Here is a 21762-nt window from a genome sequence, read left to right on the forward strand (position 1 = left end):
TGGTTCTCTGTATTTAGATCAGGGGAGATCCATGTGGCTTTGTGTGTGGGCTTGTGTGGAAATAGGCTCCCTCCAATGATTAGTTCGTTGAAGGCGCAGAAGTCCGCAAAAAGAGCTCCATTTTCGTTCACATCTCCGAGGCCTTCTTTTCCCATGATGCTTGTCCACTTGGTGTTGTCCCTCCCGACCTTGGCATTCATGTCTCCCAGAACTATTTGGATATCTCTCCTTGGGGACTTCTGTATTTGCGCTTGTAGTTGTTGGTAGAACTTCTCCTTCTCTTCGTTCTCAGCCGAGTTTGTCGGTGCGTAGCACTGAATGATGGTGATATTTCGGCCCTTGGATGCAAATCTAGCAGTGATGATTCTTTCGGAAACGGGTTCCCATTCCAGGAGGCTTTTGGTAGCATATTTTGAGAGAATTAAGCCCACACCATACATATGTGGATCTTCTTCTCTCTCCCTCCCCGAGTACAGAAACCTCTCTCCTGTGGCTGTGGTGACTTCCCCAAAGGTGTTCCATCTACATTCACTAACTCCTATTATGCTAACATTGTACCTTCTCATCTCTTTGGCTAGTTGTGCTAGCTTTCCTGCTTGGTGTAGAGTTCTCACGTTCCAGCACCCTAGTCTGGACTTGGACTTGAACTGTAGTAGGCTTTTCCTCCCTTGGGCTTCGCTATGGGTTTGGCCCAAGGAATTCATCCGTACCCTGCTAGTAGGGTGGCTTCCTTGATTCAAGTGGGTATGGTTTCTTCTGGTTTCAGATTCTGTAATCGTTTTTTACGGCTGGATGGGTGATTGGCCCAAGCAGTCGTGGAGTTGGTCTGTTAGTCCCCTTCCCATGCTTAAGTCTTCCAGGCAAAGGATTACAGCCCCATGCCACGTGGGGCCAGACATTAAATACAGCAGTGGGTCGTGTACAAGCCGTCCCGGCACGTCAAGCCCGGCCAACTCCTGCCACTGTATGATGAAGGCACGAGTGCCACACATCACCAGCAGCACGGGACTTTGTCCTACACGAACGTTAAATCCCCTTGACAATGAATGGACAATTTTGAGTGTTCGTGTAAACACAAACATAGCATTTCAACACAAACATTGAAGACGAAGGTGAGGACGCAAATTCTGATTGGCCAGAATGATGATGTAAGATCTCCCCTCACTTCACACTGGTGTGATTTAAAAAAAATATATATACAATTAAAATTGTGTGCGTTGTGAGATTTGTTGATCAGATATTTTCTTTTAAATATCAGAATTGGCATCGGCCATACCGATATCAGCTAGTAGTCTAGTAGTTTATCTTTAAAAAAAATTCTTAGAGTTAAAAGAACACTGGCTTAACCATTCCCCCAGATGTCTCTTGTCTGCACTCTTCGCTTCACGCGCTAGACTATGCAAGTCTGAGCTGCCACTCACTGCCAGTGGTATAGGAAAGTAACTAAGTACATTTACTTAAGTACTGTACATAAGTACCATTTTGAGGTATTTGTACTTTACTTGAGTATTTTCAATTTCCAATACTTTTACTTCTACTCCACTACATCTCTGGTTCCAAATATTGCACGCACGCACACACACACACACACACACACACACACACACACACACACACACACACACACACACACACACACACACACACACACACACACTCACACACTTACACACACTCACACACACTCTCTCTCTTTACACACTCTTGGCTGCTTGTGCCCATTTAACCTACCCTGTAAGACCCAGCGTTGCTTTTCGGTAACATTTTTATTTTAATGAATTACTTAATTATTATTGTTTCTTTCTGTTCTTTTTTCACCTAAACGTCATCATTGATGTTCATTGCAATGCCATTGGTCATGATATTTGCATATAAATACCCCCACAGAGGCTGAAATTCACACAATTTTGGACAATTTAGAATTTTTTTAACCTATGACATTTGACCTTTAACCCTAATAAAAGTAAGTAAAATAATTGTAATATATGTTTTTTTGTTAACATTAGAATGTCTAGAACATGTTTTATTCATTAATGTGAAAGATATCCCCCAAATGTAAATTATTAATTTATTATATAATTATTATAAATGTGCATAACATTTTCATCAAAATTCATTTTTTTTTTATTTTTTTTTACATATTTTTTTTAACATAAGTCCTAGTAGTACAAAGTAGTAGTAAGGTTGAAATCTCTTTTTTGCAAGTAGAAATATATCCGGGTCTTTGACCATGCCTATAATGTCATGCCCCAAATAAGGATGCCAGGGTTAACACCCCGAATACCCGGGGTTATATGGAACCATTAGGGCCTATTTCAAGGTTGCTCCGCGCCATTTTGGAAGTAGCTAGAAGCAGCTATAGCTGTAGCTGTAGCCAAAACACCCCCGAGTGGATCGACAACAACGGGAAGTCAAAAACACAATCTTTGGTTAGTTGGAATTGGAAGCATTGATTTAGATTTTAGATCAAGAGTTATTTACGTTTGAAGATTTTGGAGAGGGACCACTTTGGATGACGTCCCAACCGGAAATGACATTGAATGTTGCTCAATCGACGTTACCAGCATGTAGACTGCATGGTGCGCTCCGTTATGATATGATTAAAGACGGAACTTTTGATTAATCTCCGTCCTGGGCAACAGCTTTTCAACTGTTTGATGTCCAGGAGCTATAATTATCAGCTATGATGACCAGGGTTGACAATTTAACCCTGCCCTCACTCTCAACGTTGATAATTACACACACAGGCTCAAATGATTCATTACTGGGTTTCTCTCTGTGTGCTTGCCTGAAGGTAGGTGTTCGTATCAATGTAGCTGCATCATGCATACATGCTGCTAGGAATGAATGCACAATTGCACATGTGACCATGTTTCAATCATAACTATACGTATGTTTTGTTTGCTGACAGGGATTATGGAGCTAATTAACTCGCAGTCTTTGACGTCTTTATTTACAATGACACTTGCTGCCGTTGACGTCTTTGGCGTCTCTTTCTTTAGGTTTTTATTCATTAGAATTGTCTCTCTGATATCCACCACTCGGCTCGCCTGTGGTCCGGACCTTCAATGAAATGATTCCCCCCTGTCCACTGCCAATTGTAACCGTGATCTGAACTTTTCTGATTGAGGTGTGTGTGTGTCTGTGTTTTGAGGCTCATTACTAAATCGTCGCTACCTCGCGGTTACAATATTAATGCTTCTGATGACTTTTAAAAAGACTGTAGCCACATTAGCTTTAGGTGATTTTGCTGCTGGTTTATTTTGGGGTGAATTTGGGGGTCTTCATTTGGGGGTCTTCAAAATAAAAGTCCCCACTGCATCCAGACTCCAGAGGCAGTGAGGGACGCAGACTGAATCAATGCGGGCAGCTGTACAGCTTAGCGGGTTTAGAGACCATCTGGGACTTGGAAGGTTGGCGGTTCACCCTCACCCAGTATACACGTCCAAGTGTCTTTGAGCAAGACAATTAGCTCCTAACTGTTCAAATCAGACAGATCCATCTGTCTTGATCACATGGCAATAGAGATAATGTGTACCAATGTGTGTGACGTTTGGACAAAATCTGTGGGAGCTAAATGTATTATGCAAAAATCGGCCTCCTGGTGGCGCTATAAAAGGCCGATTTTTCTTTGGCCTATGAGGAATGTATGTGCAGAGTTTCACACCGATCGGTCCAGTTATAGGTAAATTTTTTTTTTGCTAAAATAGGCGTCTTGGTTTATTTATTTTGTCTTCTGCCACTCCGTATGTAGATTAATGGCAAGACTTGTGACTTGTCAACTTTTTGCTGAATTCTTCCTCAACATCTGTCCCAGATGTTGTCACCCTGATGCACTGAACTGCAGATAAAGTACATACTGCACTCGATCTGTTGTGTGTGTATGAAATATAATATTTTATTGTATGGTCATTGAGCTGTAAATGTTGAAGAGATTATTTTCCATGAAGCCCGTAGGCATAAATCAGTATGCGCCTGATTTATACTTCCTCCCCACGACAGGGTCGCTCACAGAAAATGCCAAGCTCAGTGTTTTGGATTGTGAGCTTGTAGATCTGCTGTTTTTGGATGGAGAATAGATCACGCCACACACACCGTGTGTCCCATGGCATTCACTTTTCAGTCACGTAGCCCCACCACACACTGAAGTTGATGTGGAGTGACACAGATGGCACTCACTTGCTCTGTGATAAGGGAGGTATCCATTTAAAAGAAGGGCCCCGGAGATGCAATAGCAGATAAAATGCACAATGTGTCGTCTGAAAACACGACATCGCTGCAGGAACGGGATAGAGAGGAGCGTCGCAAGACGATTCGCCAGAGAAGCTCTTGAAGATTACATTTCCTTCTCACCGAGCTCGGCCTTTCCAATTTCAGCAGAATCTTTCTACCTTCAATGTTCTGATGGTTATCAGCTTAAGGGGAGGAAATGCTGCTGCCGTGTGTCAACCGCAGGACACAGGCATTCAGCCCTGCACTATACCTGCAGTACGTATAACGATGTCGATATCATTGCTGTCGCGTGGAAACCTTGCATGTCCAAAAGCGTTACTTTTCAGAAAAGGGTAAAAAAAATATGAACCTGCAGGGGTTGATACTAAGGTCTCTGATGTTCTACTTGCCCAAAAGTCATGCCCACTTTCGGGGCTGTGTGATAAAAAATGTTGTACCTATGTTTTAGGACAAATACCCACATAGCTATATGAATATGACTAAGTGTTCACACTTAGTGTCTGTCAACCCCTGAACCTGTGCTCCAGTGGATCGTTTACTCTCAAGCTCTGGTTAATACTTTTCATTCACATAAAACCCAAAGACACCCTTAACCGTGACGTGACGTCATGATGCGACACAGTGTGAGCTTGTACTGTAGATGGGCTATTTTTGCTACTTTTGGGCTGACAATGTAGGGCAAATATGGGCAACTGGCGGCCCAGGGGCCACATGCGGCCCCCACTTTCACTTAATGCGGCCCTCGACTTAATATCCAAATACTAATATATTATTGATTTTAGCTAGTTACAATTCCAAACATGCAAACATAACCCGCTTTAATTACTTCAGTCTAGTATCTTACTGACTAGTGTTAAAATGTATTGTCTATTTAAGTTCATATAAAGTTAACATGAGTATAACTAAATGCTTTTGAAATGGAGTAAAATGTTAGCCGACTTTTCAGGATTCCAATTCAAAAATAGTAAAAAACTAATTCAGGATTCCAATTCAAATATAGCTTTATAAAAGTATATATACTTTTGTGTGACATAGAATGAAGAAGTAGGGCATTAAGGGCGGAGTAAAGAGGTTTCTGCCTGACAATGTGGCTGGAGTGAGGGTGTGTCCCTGTCCATAAACACCCCTGATGTACTGTAGGATATTAATTTAGGAAAAAAAAGTATTGAAAATAGACGATCTACAAGCTCACAGCGCATCAACATTTATCTTTATTAGGTCTCGAGAGTTTGGGAACGCCTGTCTTAGAGAATGTAGTTTACTTATTTTACTAGCAAGTATATGTGCTCAGTTCACCAGTGACACTAACGAGTGGGAACACCTCTGCCCCTCCTCCCTGCTGCACCCTGAAAAGGGGTAAAATAAGGTCTAACCAATCTGATTAAAGTTTGTCAAATAAGTTATCTGCGATTTTAATCTCCTTTTCATCTTTACATGTAGCCCCTTCAGAAAACCCCCCCCCCACCTAATTACAATAAGAGCTTTCAGCTATGCTAATAAGGTTATTTGCATGCAAACCGTCTGCCCTTGGGGAATTAAAAAAGAGAGAGAGAGAGAGAAAAAAACAACACTCAGTGCACTGTAGTTTTACCATCACCCATTTTAGTTGAGACTTTAATCTAATTTTAAAAAGCAGGACGAAAAAACAATCAAATCGCAATCGGTAATATCCAAACAGTCATTTACATAAGTACAATGAAAACAAGAATTGGAGTAAGATTGGACCGCTGACGCCATTGTCAGGAGGAGGAAAGAAAACAACGTCTTGCACATTGCCGTACCCCACGGGAAATCCTACTGTCTTCATTATATTTGTGGGGCATATTTGAATATATGAAGGACGTTCATTAGGAGGCTGAACGTGAAAGAATATGTTGCCATGGTTGCAGTTTTAAGGTCGGGGTAAAAATGTAATTTGTTTGTTTTTTGGTGCTTTTTACCCCTTGTTATGCCTAATTTCGTCTATACGCCAATTATTACCTCCCTACACACATTTCTGTGTGTTGTTGTCACTGCTGTTGTATTCTACTACTGACTCACATGCCAGTGAGGAGCCTTCACCGGGAGGATGTATAGCGTCTCCATCCCACTCCTCCCGTCCAACACTTCCTGCTGACAGGTGCTGCCCCAGACCGTAGGACTGCGTGTGAACTTACAAAATATCACCCTCCCCGCCCGGCTTTGTTCCCTCGAACACGGGCCAATTGTGTTCGTATAGACACGCAACAAAGCCAGACGCACCATGGTGGATTCGAACCATGGTGGTTTTTACATTTTAATTATCAACACAAAGAACCTGCACAGAATTGTGAACAACTAAAATAGCAATTTTCCAGCTTGTATCCTATTTACTGTACAACAAAGGACCGTTTTACATTCAGTGTGTTTTTTTTTGTTTGGGAATGTCTAATGTCTAATTACATTTTCTTGGCCGATACATAGACTGGCCTAGCAGGTGTTTAAGCACAACAGGAGGTTTTGTGATACAGTAGCTGTAAACCGATCCCCAGCCTGGGGCCCATGAGTGGGCCCCAAAATATTTGGCAAAACGATTTTGATTAGTATTAAAATATTAAAATGTAAAAAAGAAAGTCATGGTTGTCATTATTTTCTTTAAAACCATGCTAATGTGTTTTCTTTGTGATACAAATAATTAGGAACTTTGAGTATGCTATATTGGTTCCATTGATCCAAGCCAGAACACAAAGATTGATCATTAAAATAAACGTGCTCTGAATATGTAGTCGGCCTACCGAGTGGTAAGATGGGTGGGCCGCAATTGGCGAATTATTTCATGGTTTTCAATTGGGCCCTGAACCAGAAATGCTTGAGAAGCATTGCTTTTAACCTAATCACTTGCCCAAATTACGCATTAACCTTAAGGCAAATTTTCATACTATACATGGTATAAGTGATAATAATAATAATGTAAAATTGTATTGTCCCCGAAGGGGTATTCGTCTTCACTGGTCTGTTCAAAACACCCACAAAAAAACAACACATAGCACAGAATAACACATCACCAATACAATACATAGCCATGAGGTCTGCACTGTACACAGAACCATCCAATCGGTGGGGCAGTTTGTTTAATGCCTGGATGGCTGAGGGAACAAAACTCTCACTAAAGCAGACCTTGTTTCACGCTAAGGTTCTGTATCTTTGTCCACATGGCATGAGGTTGACAAAGTGATACAGATTATAGATGATCAGTGTCATTTGATATTGAAAGTGATAACCTCCTAATTAATCTTCTGATGTTGAAAACAATAAATGTTTCCATAGCAAAACACCTTGTTCACCATTTGCGTGAAGGTTCTTTTTAGCTGGCCATCCATTTTAAAAACTAGAATAGTGTATGCTCCTAGAGCTCGACAAAGAAACTTCCTTTAACTAATCAGACCACAATAACACTTTTCAGTTTTCATTACTCTGACCGTGAACTTTAATTCAGTGCTTGCTATAACAGTGTCGAGACTCGAGAGTTGCTTTCCTAACTACGGCGCATCAAACCCCAACTTCAACCGCCCGCGAGGATGAGTCCCGTCAACAAGAGCTGGTGAATAAATGATAGACAACTGGTTTGAATTCAAAGTACGGGAAGGTGAGGAGCACGGTGTGGAGAGAGAGAGAGACGGCTGCCGGCTCAGGTTAATGAGGTGGTCTGGGAGTGGAGACTTGGGCAGAGCGAGCTACAGTACGTGAGAGGATCTCTCGTCATAGCCTGAGGGGCTTTGTAGCCTTAGGACCACTGGTGTGCCTGTCTTTGCTCCTAGCTGCAATGAACGTATTTGCACGCATGTGTGCGTGCATATGTGTGTTGCCCTCAGGATGATGCTGGCTAAAGCCTTTTTGTGTCTACTTTTGAGCATTAATTAATGAATATGTTTGTGCTTGCACCCCCCCCCCCCCCCCCCCCACCCCCAGAACTATGAATGTGTAGCACCTTTTCTCACTTGATGACATTCTAAGTGGGTCCAGGTTTATTTCCTGTTGTCACAGTGTTTGTCAATATCAGTCGCTGACAGGAAGTAAACTTGGACCTGAGCTGTTCCCTAGCAACGCAATTCCACTGACACGGTGTATTGTATACGACACGTTTGTGTGGCTTCACTCTGATCTGTGTGGTTCGATGCCTGCATCCATACAAGCACCCAACCACAAGTACACAGTGCCCCCTCCCCCCATACACACACGCACATGCAAACGCACACAGGCACGCGTAACAGCACGCGCAACCTCATTACCGCTCAGCCCATTATATCTAGCTTTTCACTCAATGCCATCAAGGCCGCTCCCGGTGTTTGCATTGCAAATCAGTGCTGACAATGAGGCGATGATTAGATCCTGCACATAATTCAAAACACCTGATTTATTTATTCATCTGGCTCTAATGCTGGTGACTCAGGGTGTTAAGATGCATGATATGTGGCCAAGGTGACAGACCCACTTCCAAATATTATTCATTACATTTCCAGGTCAACCTCTTTACCGCAAGGCTCGAACTGGAGAGATTAAATGAGATGGGGAGGGGGGCTTTTTTTGGGCAACTAACTGGCCACATATTTGTGTGATAGTCTTATGACTGATTTATACTTGGTTACAGACCAAAATAAGCAGACCTACACGCCGATATTGAGTTGCACGGTGCACTGTGATCTTGTAGATCTGTTATTTTCGGTGAAGAGATTTTATGTTATGAGTGGGTAAAGGAGGGGGGGCACCCAAGACAGACCACTGGTGAACCCTGGTCAATGAAGTGGTTAAAATGCCATCCCTCATCCATTTTTTGGTTTCTACGCTCTCATGACTTGAATGCAGTACACAGGAATTACACACATGCGTGCATGGACCAGTGCAAGTGGTATCTGGTAAATATGCAGAACTTGATTCGAATTTTACAGACCACTATAGACCGATTCACAGAGGGGTGCCCTGGGCGCGGCCATTACTGAGGTGTAATCCATGGAGCAGGTGCGCCGTAGGCCAGGTGAAGCTAATCAGTGCTGTTGCGCTTAATGGTACACCTCAGTAATGGCCGCACCCAGGAAACCCTCTGTGAATCGGTCTACTGTACGTATGTGCCAAGCCTCAGAATACCATGATGGTACTGTGGTGCCACCAAGGTAAAACATTTTAACATGTTTTAATTAACAAGCTGCGGACTTGCACAGTGAAACCCAAATACCGGTAACAGCATATTAACAGCAGTCATTGTGGCAAATCCTGTTGACTTGAATTACATTTAGCATTGCTAACAGATGCAATAAAAGGACTCCATTGTGGTTTCTAAAAACACAAAACCCATAGCCATGTGCTAATAGAGGTTTTTTAACCACATGAAACCTGGCGCCCCTATTCTGAGCATGTCAAAACAGGCAAACATTTGGCAAATAGCAGATCTACAAACTCACAGCGTGTCACGTTATCCATTTCATTTGGCATTATAGGAACCCGGGACTGAATAAAATACAAATATTAGCACTCATCATTGATTCGTTTTGAGTTTCAGACTTTTGATCAATACGTTGAACCGGAAATGGTGATGTTTCCAGAATCACAATACATACTGTACATACATACCCATCTACTTGATCCACATTATGCCTAAACATCTCCACCACATTCCTCCAAAACACAATGCTTGCAACATCAAAAGTGCAAACCACAAACAAACCAACAAGAAAAATCTGTCTTTATTCGGACAGATGTGTGTGAGTTTACAGTATGTATGCGTGCAGGGCTGGAAACACACACATGACCACAATCATCTCACCACATCCCTTTGACTCACAGTCATCACCTGTTTTTGGTTTGGTGAGGAAAGTGATCTATTCTGCACCCTCCTCTACAGGGCTAAACTGTAACATCAAAATAGTGTACACTGTACACACATTCGTATTGAACTCACTGAACACACTAATGACTAACATGTCTATTTATATGTGCTTAAACAGAGACTCATCAGTACACAGTAAATATCCTCTGTTTTATTTGAACCAAATGGACATTGATTTGACTGTGTGTAGGCTGTGATAATATCCTACAGACAGATACACACCGACCACAATAACTCTTAACTCAATAGCTATATCATTGACCTCTGTCCATCTACTTCGTTATTTTTGAGTGGTGCAGCCACTCCATTGCAGCCACTCCATTGCACGTTCTTAGCTTACGCATGTTTTATGATACTTTTTATATATGTGATGTATGCCATGGTGTCCCAGGCTAGGTCCGTCCGAGCACGGATATAGCGTTATAGCGTTTGTTCACCACCAAGTGTCACTGTTGCGTAACACACGCATGCATGCACAAACAGGCCAGGGCTTGTACAGTACAGTACAGTACAGTACAGTACAATACGTACAGCACAAGTACAGTACAGCACCACTCATTTCAGACTGGTCTGATTTTAAAACAATGCATTGCTGCTGTTGGGGTGGAAACCTCATATGCTATTTGTGTGACACTGTAGAATGACAGTATAAGTAGGGCATTGATTTACAAAACGAGTTCAGGTTCAACGTTTTAGAATATGGGTTTTACAGCGTTTTCAGTATGGGTTTTATGGGTAAGTGTCCCATTGTCTTAGACTAGAAGCTAGCCAGGCCAGCCAATGATGAAAATCTGACGACTAAGTCGCTCAAATGCACATAGCTAAACAGATGGATAGATACTTTAGATATATTAGATAGATAGCCTACTATGGATGGATGGATGGATGGATACCGTAGATGGATAGATAGATAGAAATAGCACCTGAGATGTTTTTTAATCCGGTGGTTACTGGGTGAAAGTGTGATAATACTGATAATACCACCTACTGACTTTATATCAATATAGCATGCCATGGGACAATTTTATGGCTGAGATTGGATTTGAAAAGAGGTGTTTCTACAGAATCAGATTAAAGACTGGAGCTGCCTCAACTCCAAATTCACAAAAAGCCTTTGATGTTTTTTTTAAAGAATAATTTTATGCTTACTTTTCATTTTCCATTTTATGCTCGCTTTTGAATTTTGATTATGACTACAGGCAATTTTCGATTTGTATGCATTATGAATCCTGTGCTAATTCAAAGTTCTATTGTTAAGGAACAAACATGTCATTTAAAAGACTTATTTTATGATTTATCGTACAACTGCATAATCAGTCATGGGTTCAGTGAGAACTGAGAAGTGATGCGAGATGATTCTGCTTGTTTTAGCAGGTAGATTTCTACCTGTGTGTGTGTGTGTGTGTGTGTGTGTGTGTGTGTGTGTGTGTGTGTGTGTGTGTGTGTGTGTGTGTGTGTGTGTGTGTGTGTGTGTGTGTGTGTGTGTGTGTGTGTGTGTGTGTGTGTGTGTGTGTGTGTGTGTGTGTGTGTGTGTGTGTGTGCGTGCGTGCGTGCGTGCGCGCATTTATGCACAAGCCATTGCTTCCTCAAATCTGCCGTTAGGTGGCTTATTCCTCGAGGGATGGCAAAACTTGAGAGGCCGTCTAAAATACTGTGCAGTAATTGGAATTGCTTTATCTTTAGTCTCATCAATTAATGTGCAATTTTCCATTTAATCACTAACACGCTTACTGCATTTGCAATTAAAATTAGGTGCTGATAACGGAGAAGATGCCTTTCAGCTGATACCAGTTGGAATGAGAAGAGAAAGCAGGGGAAGTCGGTTTACAAAATGGCTCGCAGACAGACACGGCACGCAAACACATGTGATCTCACTTGTGCACACATATACAGTATACGACATGGCACTGAATCCATACAAACCATGCATGCTTGGCAAATATACACAAACATGTGAATGTGTCAACAGGAAACATGAATTACATAAATTACAAAATTCACATACAGTACTGCACCATCACCAGTGGTGGAAAATCTACTCACATTTTTTACTTAATTAAAATGATCAATACTGCCATGTAGAAATACTCTGTTACAAGTACAAGTCCAGAATTCAAAATTTACTTGAGAAGTGTATTTGTATCAAAAGTGCTTAAAGTACTAAAAAGTACTCATAGGCAGAATGTCCCTTTTCACAAGTTTTAGCCAATCTACAAGCTTGTAGATGTAGTAAAATTACAATAATTGCATCTGAAATGTAGTGGAGTAAAAAAAGTACCGACAATTGGAAATCCTCCAGTAAAGTAAAAAAACAATACCCAAGAAATTGTACTTAAGTACAGTAAATGCACTTAGTTACAGAACACTATTAACATGAAGGTTTGGATGGGAACGACTGGACTGCTTGCCACTCATGTCTGAAAGGTGTGGTGGGAAGAGGAACTGGCATGTTGACCGTTCTGCTCGGTGGGGTTGCCAGGTTCTGATGTCAGGGGAGGAGGGATGAGCTCACTGGAGGGGAACGTGTGTTCCGTATGGTCCAGCATCCGAAGAGAAGAGAGGGATGAGCTGTTGCCATCACTTCCTGTCTTGTCTGAGTATCTGGCAGTATAAGTGACCCAGACACTATTCAGAGAAACTCCTTTTGTGGATTCTGTGATTCTCAGGAGGATCACACAGCTTCCTTTTCTTTAAATTGTTAGTTACTAAATAAAAAAAGTTGTGTGCAACACCTTTAGAGCTAAAACGCATGATATGACATATGAGCACGGTGCACATATTTGAGTCTCCAATTTGATTCATTGCAATGCATTGGCTTTCATTTTGTATGGCCACATTGCACCAGTATGCGAGCTGAATTTAGAGGTAATAGTTCTCTCGAACTTGCCCCGGTTATAGCTTAACTTGACCACAACAAATACGTTCTGTGCATCACTGGGTGTTTAGTCATTTGACCTACAGGAACCATGTTGCAATTGTTACAGTCTGTCATCATAAACAAGACATGACTGTACAGTAAGGAACTGTGTGTGTGTGTGTGTGTGTGTGTGTGTGTGTGTGTGTACATTATATTCGTAATGTTATTTCTTTTTTGTGACTTTCGCCTGTATTTTATCATTTTTATGGAGGGACAGACAGTAGGCTGACAGGAAATGGGGAGAGAGATGGGGGGAAGACATGCAGTAAAGGCCGTCGGGATCGGGAGTCGAACCCGCGGCACACTGCCAGACTGGATTACCAGCCAAGGTGCCTGGACCACTGAGCCATGGCCCAGGCCCGCACATTATATTCTAAACTATTAACCGTGTTCCTGACAGTAGACCTTAGGAGGAAAGTACCCACAATGTGCTGCCCTACAGTAAATGCCAGAAACACTATTACATGTGAAGCTGAAATAAAGCTAAAATATGAGAATAAAGCTACAGAGCAGCACGAGAAGTGATGTAAATACTCAGTAAAAGACAACAGCATTTGAACAATTGAGAGTTGCAGTAGACCTGCAGTTTTCTGGGAGTTTGTTCCAGACACCTGTAAGTAGTGCATAAAAAAACGGAATGCTGCTTTTCTTTCCACGTTTCGTTTTGACATGGGGACAGAAAGCAGACCTGTCCCAGGACAGACCACCTGGTCCCAGGACAGACCACCTGGTCCCAGGACAGACCACCTGGTCCCAGGACAGACCACCTGGTCCGGATGGTTCAGAACATAGCAGAAGGTCAGAAATGTATTTTGGCGCTTTATAGTGATATTTTGAAATAAATTATTCAACAGAGAGGAAGCTAGTGTAACGATGTGAAGAGAACTGGAGCGATATGAACCACTTTCTTGGCATTAGTAACGACTTGAGCAGCAGCGTTCTGAATCAACTACAGCTGTCTGGTCAATTTCTTTTGGACTTAACTGTCTACTGCGAAGTGTACTTAAGATGAACGCACACAAGTTTTTCCAAATTATGCTTAGGCATACAAATACTCTAATCCTTGATACATTCTTACTATCAAAAAACCCTCAGGTAACTCGTGTTTGGCAGCCAAGTGATAATAGGCTGACTTTGCAACTTTCTAATGTGGCTGTTGAACTTCACGTCTAGAGTCCATGACTGCGCCAACATTTCTGTCGTGTGTGTGTGTGTGTGTGTGTGTGTGTGTGTGTGTGTGTGTGTGAGAGATTTTTACATTAAGAACTTGTGAATGTGCAAGTGAACACACAAGGGCTGTGTGATTATGACAATTCACAATAATGATCATCTTTGATTTATTGATTGAGTATTTATTAACAGTTTGCTGAATGGGTATATATCACGTGAAAGCACAACTCAATACAAAAGCCTGTTACTGTCACTGATAAAGCATTCTTGTTTACAACAGGTTCTACCATTTTCAATTTATCAGAACAATTGTAGAAGTACAAATATACACAAAAGGGAAGCCTTTCCACCCTGTGGACAGGGGTGTGGTGGGTTCGGGGAATGAGGCCAAGTAGTAGCATGACCAGTTTGTTTTGGGAAGTCTGGAGCCTTGTTTTAAGGGCCTTAGTTTGAGGTGCTGTGGTACCAAGAGGTGCATGCATAGTCGAAGAATCCTTGTACGAGGGCTCGTTAGGGTCTTCAAGGTGTTTTTGTTGACCAGTGAGAAGATCCTGTACAGGAATCTTGTTCTTTGTTTGACCTTTTTGATTACGTTGGTATCCATTTTATCACCAGAAAGATTTGCCTCCAGAATGGTAGGTAATTTCATCTTTTCGATATCCCTATTTTACTCTTACACGCTTAACACTAAGCATTTATGGAGGTTGAGCAGCATGCAATTCAAGCAGACTAAAAAGATAATTAAATAAAAGGGAAGTTTAAAACAAACTAATAATACACAGCAGCAAATAGCGAAACATATTGTAGGTTGATTATAGCTCCAGGGTGAAGCACATGCTGTGTTTGCCTATCATACATTGGGATACAGGTAGGGGGCTGCGTGGGTGTGTCAAGTCTATCAACTGTGCTTGTGTGCTTGCTTGCTTGCTCGCACGTACTGTATGTGTGTGTGTGTGTGTGTGTGTGTGTGTGTGTGTGTGTGTGTGTGTGTGTGTGTGTGTGTGTGTGTGTGTGTGTGTGTGAGCATGTACGTAGGTGTGTAAGCAACGCTGAACCAATTAGCTCCTGGGTGGTGATAGTTATGATGTGTGTGTGTGTGTGTGTGTTTGGGGGGGGGGGCCTTCAGCCCTGTGGGGTCCCGGCCAATGGCAATAAACCCACTGGCAAGAGCCCTAATTAGCCCCTTGATTAGATTGGTGGCCGAGACAACACCAGCAACCAATACACAGTCACCAAGGTGACCTTATTACGGCACATGTTGTTTAGAACAAGCTGTAATTGGTGAACAAGCTTGGCCGCATGTAATTGGTAAACATGTAAACTTGGGTTGTACTTTATACTGTGTCCATGTGAACACAGTTTTTTATGCTAGGATGGGTAACAAGACTGCTTGCATGGTTGAGTTTGTAAACACTGAGTCCCATTTGCTTGAGAGAGAGAGAGAGAGAGAGAGAGAGAGAATACATTAGGAAATGGTGTTGTGCACGAGAAACAAATGACAGTGAAGTGAGACTAAAGATTGTCCTATTATTTTATCACAGCAGCACCTGGTGGTTGAGGCTGAAATAGAAGTTACTGGCCGCTTCATCTTGCATATATCTAAACCCTTCCCACGGTTGCGTATTATCCATGCTCTAATTTACGAGTAACCGCTTTTAATCACAGTTAACTATTACTATTCATGATATACATTTTTAAATGTCTTATGTTCCAGTCCACCCATTTGTGGTAATTCATGTTTCTTTGCTGACACTGTGATCATTATTTATGTGTTTTCTTTCCCAGTCTCGATGTGAACCTATCCCATGATGCAACATGTGTCCTCAGCACCAGCAGTGACGATGATGGCCACCCAGAGTGTTCCTCCACCAACGTACCAGGAGAGCCAACAGGTCAGAGAGGTCACAGCCGCATTCAGCTCAATGCTTACCTAAACATTAAACCACCTTGCCAGCTTATATGTGATTGTTATAATAAGAGGTAATGTTTTTATACCTTGTATTACAGGGGTAGATGTTAGCGCTTGAATTAGCATAGTTTATCAGTAAGATTGTTAATGTGGGTACAGACTGTGAGAGGTAATATAGTATTAGTAATACAGTATGGTTTAGTATTAGTATGGTAGTATAAAAGAGAGCGGTTGAAAAAAGAAACAATAAACCTTGTGCGTGGTGTTTAACACGCGTAATACCTCCACCAGCTATAAGTCGGTGCAATGCCTTCACCCAGGCAAACGGCATTGGGAGAAACCTTTGTTTATGTAGCCACCCCAATGATGGGAAGTAGAGCAGCTTCATCAGACCACCTCGCACCACCTCTCCGTCCACACCACATCCGTCTTCCCTCGCCCAGAGGATTAGTGCCAGGGGAGAGCTCCTGAGCTGCATCCTGCGCTCGGCAAATGCAAATGAGAGCTAGTTAAGTGTGAAGAAGCTAATTTATTTCCCATTTGGAGCCGGGATTAAGACTTGAAGCTTCCTCATGCAACCCCCCCCCCCCCCCCCCCCCCCCCCCACCACACCACACCAGCCCTGCACGCTCGGTTGAAAACCGTGGGTGATGGGAAAGAGGATGCGTGGGGCAGGGTGGGTGGGGTAGTCTCATTTCCTGAGAGTCAAAAGGGGATGTGCAATTGAGAAGTGGAGGTAAAGGGTGCGTAGACAATGGGCCATGTTCATGAAGCATGTCAGCCCATGGGAAGAGGTTTCCCTCAGTCCAGTAGCGAATGCAGGAATTACAAGTTGGCCAGGCGAAAAGCTGACACCCCCTGGGGGGGGGGGCGACGACAGAAACACATCGAAACATTAATAAAGACAATATATATAAATATATAAGGTGTCTTTGCACAGACAGTTTGCAGCATTACAGATAAGGCGAACATGACGCCAGCACAAATTAGTGACTGATTGACAGCATTAACAGCTAAATCAAATAGTGTTCACGCTTAGTGATGTCTCAGAACATGAGACGGTGGGGCTTTCGCTTGAAAATCTCTATAACAGAATCGAAGTTCAGACCTTCAGTTAAGTTAAACCTCTCACTCAACGCTAGGAGACACAGACCATTTAGGCTGAGAGGTTGTCATTGTACTTCTGACGTGCACCTTTTACTCTTTGTACACTAGTACTAAACAGACGTTCAACAGTACATGTGGTTATTGGCAGGGTAATTCGTGCTTCAGAGCTCATAACCCAAATTAATCAACCAAAATCTGTGCATTGGGAACATGAACAATAAGCTATACGGTAGCCTATATAAAACAAGCGTGTCTCATTCAATTAGTGAAGTACGTATCTTATCTCATTCATTGCAATTAGCAGTGTTAGCGCTCTATGTGAACTATAGCAGGCAATAACAACACTCATTGCAGCTATAGTTCTTTATTTGTAGTCAGGGTCAGACGTGTTTATGTAAGGAAATGGTATGTCAACAGCAGTAGAATGTTGCCAAATAGCAGATTTAGTATGTGATCCTCATGAATATGTTTGCCTCCAATGACCACGTTTTAGCAGTGTTACACACATGTTTTTAACCACATTAGCCCCAACACATTAGATTCCCATCCAAACCACTATAGTGAACCAAATCTAAAAGAAAGTTTTACAGTATTTACAGTAGTTTACAAATATTTTGCTCACTCCACTGTTATTTAAATACTATAAACCAGTGCTTGTAATATGACACAGGAATGCATGCATATTCCAGTTTGTAAGCAGACACAAGCTGATGCTACATGTCTGCCCACTTCTCAATTATTAGTGCTGTGCACTGTATGTGTACTTTTGATTTAGCTTTTGTTTGGACCAATATCATTTTACTGTGTGTAGTAGAAGCTTGAGTGTACCCCAGCCAAAAAAGACATGTGTCTGAAGGGTGACCTTTCAAACAAGGACATTTACAAATCCAAATCTAAATGATAAGTAATACTAAAACATGACTTTAACATGGATCAATCAAACAAACAAACAAAGAAAAAGAAAGAAACCCCTACATTGATGTCAGTCAATGACATCACCAATACGATAAATATGTACCGCTATATCCGACCAATAACAAACCATTTTAAGAATGAACAAAATAATTTTACAATGTTCAAAGGATTTTACAATGTTCAAGGCTTCAAGCCTGTCATGTCACGTAATACATTATGTCTCAAACAAACCATGTTTAAACAGACAAGTGGTGAGTAATGGAGAGTTCTCCCTCACTTAGTCACACTGTGTGGGCTCTGTATTTTCTGTTTAAAGTAACAGGCTTGGTTATTCCCCAGATGACGGGCACCAGTCAACAGAGCACCAAGACCCCACAGGTCCATATCCCAGCAGCCTCGGCAGCAGGAAACACCCCAGTCAGTGTGACCCTGGACCCCCAGGCCCAGCTGGAGTCAGACAAGAGGGCTGTTTACAGGTAGGAGCGTGCCCAGCACACACACACACACACACACACACAGCGGTGTGTGAATCTCAAAGATCTGTGATTTGTCACGTTACAGTAGAGTACTGTGTACGATACATCCATCTCAGACAAGTTACACACACACACACACACACACACACACACACACACACACATACACATACACATACACATACACATACACATACACACACACACACACACACACACACACACAATTTGGGCTTAGCGTGATACTGCAACTGCGATGAGAGTTTGTATATGGTTAGGTTTAGACTATGGTAATGTGTTACCTTTGGACATTATTAGAATAAAATAAACATAGTTTCCTGTGTTTGCTTGCTTTGGGCAATCTAGTGAAGTACGGTAAATCTAAAGGTAGTGAAAGTGATATTTCTTATTTAAAACAGTTTTTTCAAGATTTAAAATCTCTATATTATTGAACAATCATTGCTATGGAGTGTTCCGTAACAGCTAGGGGCCTCCCTGTCTTTCCAGCTCTTTAAACAGAAAATGCATTTTAAGGTCAGGATACCAATTTTATCCAATCAGGAGAGAGAATCATATACAGGATGTGGGATAAACAATAGACCATCATGCGGCATTAAGTTGTTAATGAAATGCCACCCTGTTGTTCCCAACACCCTGTTGCCACCCTGTGCGACTGTGGCTCAAGAGGTAGAGCAGGTCGTCCAAAGATCCATGGGTCGGCGGTTCGAATCCCGGCTCCTCCTGTGTATGAATGGGTGAATGTAATGCACAATCTACCGTATGTAAAGCGCCTTGGATAAAGGCACATTAATGCAAAATGTCAACATGTGGATATGGTCTATTGCAGTGACGATGCAAAGATGTGAGCATAAAAAAGTGGAACTGGAACACAATGAAGCTGACAAATGGGTACGCTGGTACACCAATAGAAGTCTATGTATGAAAGACGCCATTGGACTGGCCCCATGAAGTGAACGGAGTTGTCGTAACTCTGTTCTACTCTATGGCTCTGGGCTGTACTACGCTCTAATGATTGGTTGGAATTGGCATGGCAACCCACTGTTTTTTCACAAAATGTATTTTTTCTTCTTACGTTTATTAATGAGCTGGAGAGACGGTTAGACCCCTGCTATTGAACAAACTACAAACTACAAACAAACTACGTAATTACTATCAGAATATAGAGCTATTACGTTATTTTAACAAATAGGCCTAATATATGCGCGTATATATCGCTTACTACTGCACCTTTAAGAAGCGCAAACCACTTCATTTTCTGCCTCATTTGCCGCAAGCACTCCTGGGCAGAATAGTACTGTAGCTAATAATTAGTGGTGTTAGTCTTAAACTGCCTGGATGGAATGAAAATACAAATCACCTGTTGTTGTGCACTGTTTGAGTAAGTGAAGAATAATAAGAATATCATTTAGGATTTTGGAAGAATGTCACATAATTAACATATTTTTTTTTACCATGGGTCATATACATAAAATTTCATATTTAGATTTTTTTCAGTAATTTTTTTCTAATCAGAGAAGAAGGTGATTTTCTGTTTAATTTGTTACCATTACTTCCTCACCTGCAGCATAAGTTTGGGCTTAAAAAAATAATCACTTTGAAAGTCACTGGCAACTGAAAACCAAACGCCAATTAAAAAACACACACACACACACACACACACACACACACACACACACACACACACACACACACACACACACACACACACACACATACACCTCACTCCTCCTTCAGCTTATCGTTACAATATTGATGCCCGCTTATAATGAGCTAGGATTATCTATTTATGAAGTAAATTATTCAAAATACAGGCATTCTTAATCGCTCCAGCAGTCTCCTGGCGTGGGACAGAGTTTGTCTCACCGAAAGAGACACAAAAGCTGCCTCACAAAATTCACACTCAGGCCTGCAGTGATGACACTGCACTCTGTGCTCGGCTCTCTGCCCTGGCTCCTTGGGTTCCCCCCTGCGGGCATCCGCCACTACTGTCTGAGTAGGTGCGAGCCCCTGTGCGCAGCCCTGAGGCTTGCTGCTGTAAAGTCCTCACCAAGCCTGCGGCTGAATTTCTAAAATCCTCTGAGATACAAGGCTCCCTTTGATGTGAGCAGCCATCTTTGGAGGGGCTGCGGGTGGTGGGGGTGGGGGTTCCAAATCAGCCGCCTAGATCCACACAGGCTTTTTGGAACACTCTCCCTCCTCCTTCCTTCGCACGCACACACGCACGCACGCACGCACAGCACACAGTATACTACACACACAGGATAGAGAGGAGCAGCAGAGCAGCTCAGACCTTGCAGTGGGTACACTGTAATGATGTTGCACGATATATAGGTCTTAGTAGTGGATTCAATTTTGCATTTTGTGGATAGAAGCAAGATTACTGGTTAACAAGAAACCTCTTGGTATTATTTATTTAGAATGAGAATTGTATTGTCAAGTCACAGATTTACAGAGTAAAACAGTGGGTGAAATTTGTTTTTGTAGAAGTTACAACGAAGTACCAGAAAGAAAACAAATCTGTAAAAAACACATTCATCCCAAAATAGTCGACCTACAGTTTGTAGATCTGCTATTTTATCTGCTATTAAGTGATTTGGTGTAGACTGAAAAATGTCCAAGTACAGTTGCAACTCAGGTCTGTTTTGCTACGACTAGAGGGTTCGCGTGGTTAAAGGAGTAGGATTTCTCCAGTTCTTTGACAGTGGTGAGATCCTTGTATAAACAGACCAATGCTGTAATGTAAATCTCCCACTGGGACATATTATCATTCACTCGCCACCACAGTAGGGCTCCTGGCTGCTGAAAGCCTCTTCTCACGCTGCATGGTCAGCCTTTGCATTTAGCATTGAGACTGGATTTGAGCGTATACATGCATGACTTGCATGTATTTGTAAGGAGGTTAACATGCTGACACTGAGTCCCAATTAACACGTACAGAAATTGAAACTTAGCTGCTTATAGTTGCTGTAGGGCAAGAAACCTCGTATCTCCATATTCTAACTTTTTGCACTTTCTTCCATAAATGTACATCCTACTTGATAACACTACAGCGTCACAAAAAGGTAGCCGGTCTTCATGCGGCGTGTTTCGAGCTTGTAGATCTGATATTTTTTTATTTCTTTTTATTAGAAGCCTCAAAAGTAACAGTTTTGGACATATGAGGTTTCCACCCGAC

At 42.0% G+C, this 21762-nt stretch overlaps 1 protein-coding gene across 3 annotated transcripts in view; it reads left to right on the forward strand.

Annotated features, from left to right (window-relative positions):
* The window catches only part of pknox2 (pbx/knotted 1 homeobox 2), a 94797-nt gene that overhangs the window by 43619 nt on the left and 29416 nt on the right, over positions 1–21762 (forward strand). For all 3 annotated transcript variants that reach the window (XM_080779807.1, XM_080779809.1, XM_080779808.1), the window contains exons 3-4: positions 15945–16051; positions 18430–18566. In XM_080779807.1, coding sequence (XP_080635933.1) covers positions 15965–16051; positions 18430–18566 — 224 coding nt within the window. In that variant the 5' untranslated portion in view covers positions 15945–15964. The remainder of the gene's footprint in view (positions 1–15944; positions 16052–18429; positions 18567–21762) is intronic.

The sequence above is a fragment of the Protomyctophum bolini genome, assembly GCF_963924005.1.
Source record: "Protomyctophum bolini genome assembly, chromosome: 13".
Lineage (NCBI taxonomy): Eukaryota > Metazoa > Chordata > Actinopteri > Myctophiformes > Myctophidae > Protomyctophum > Protomyctophum bolini.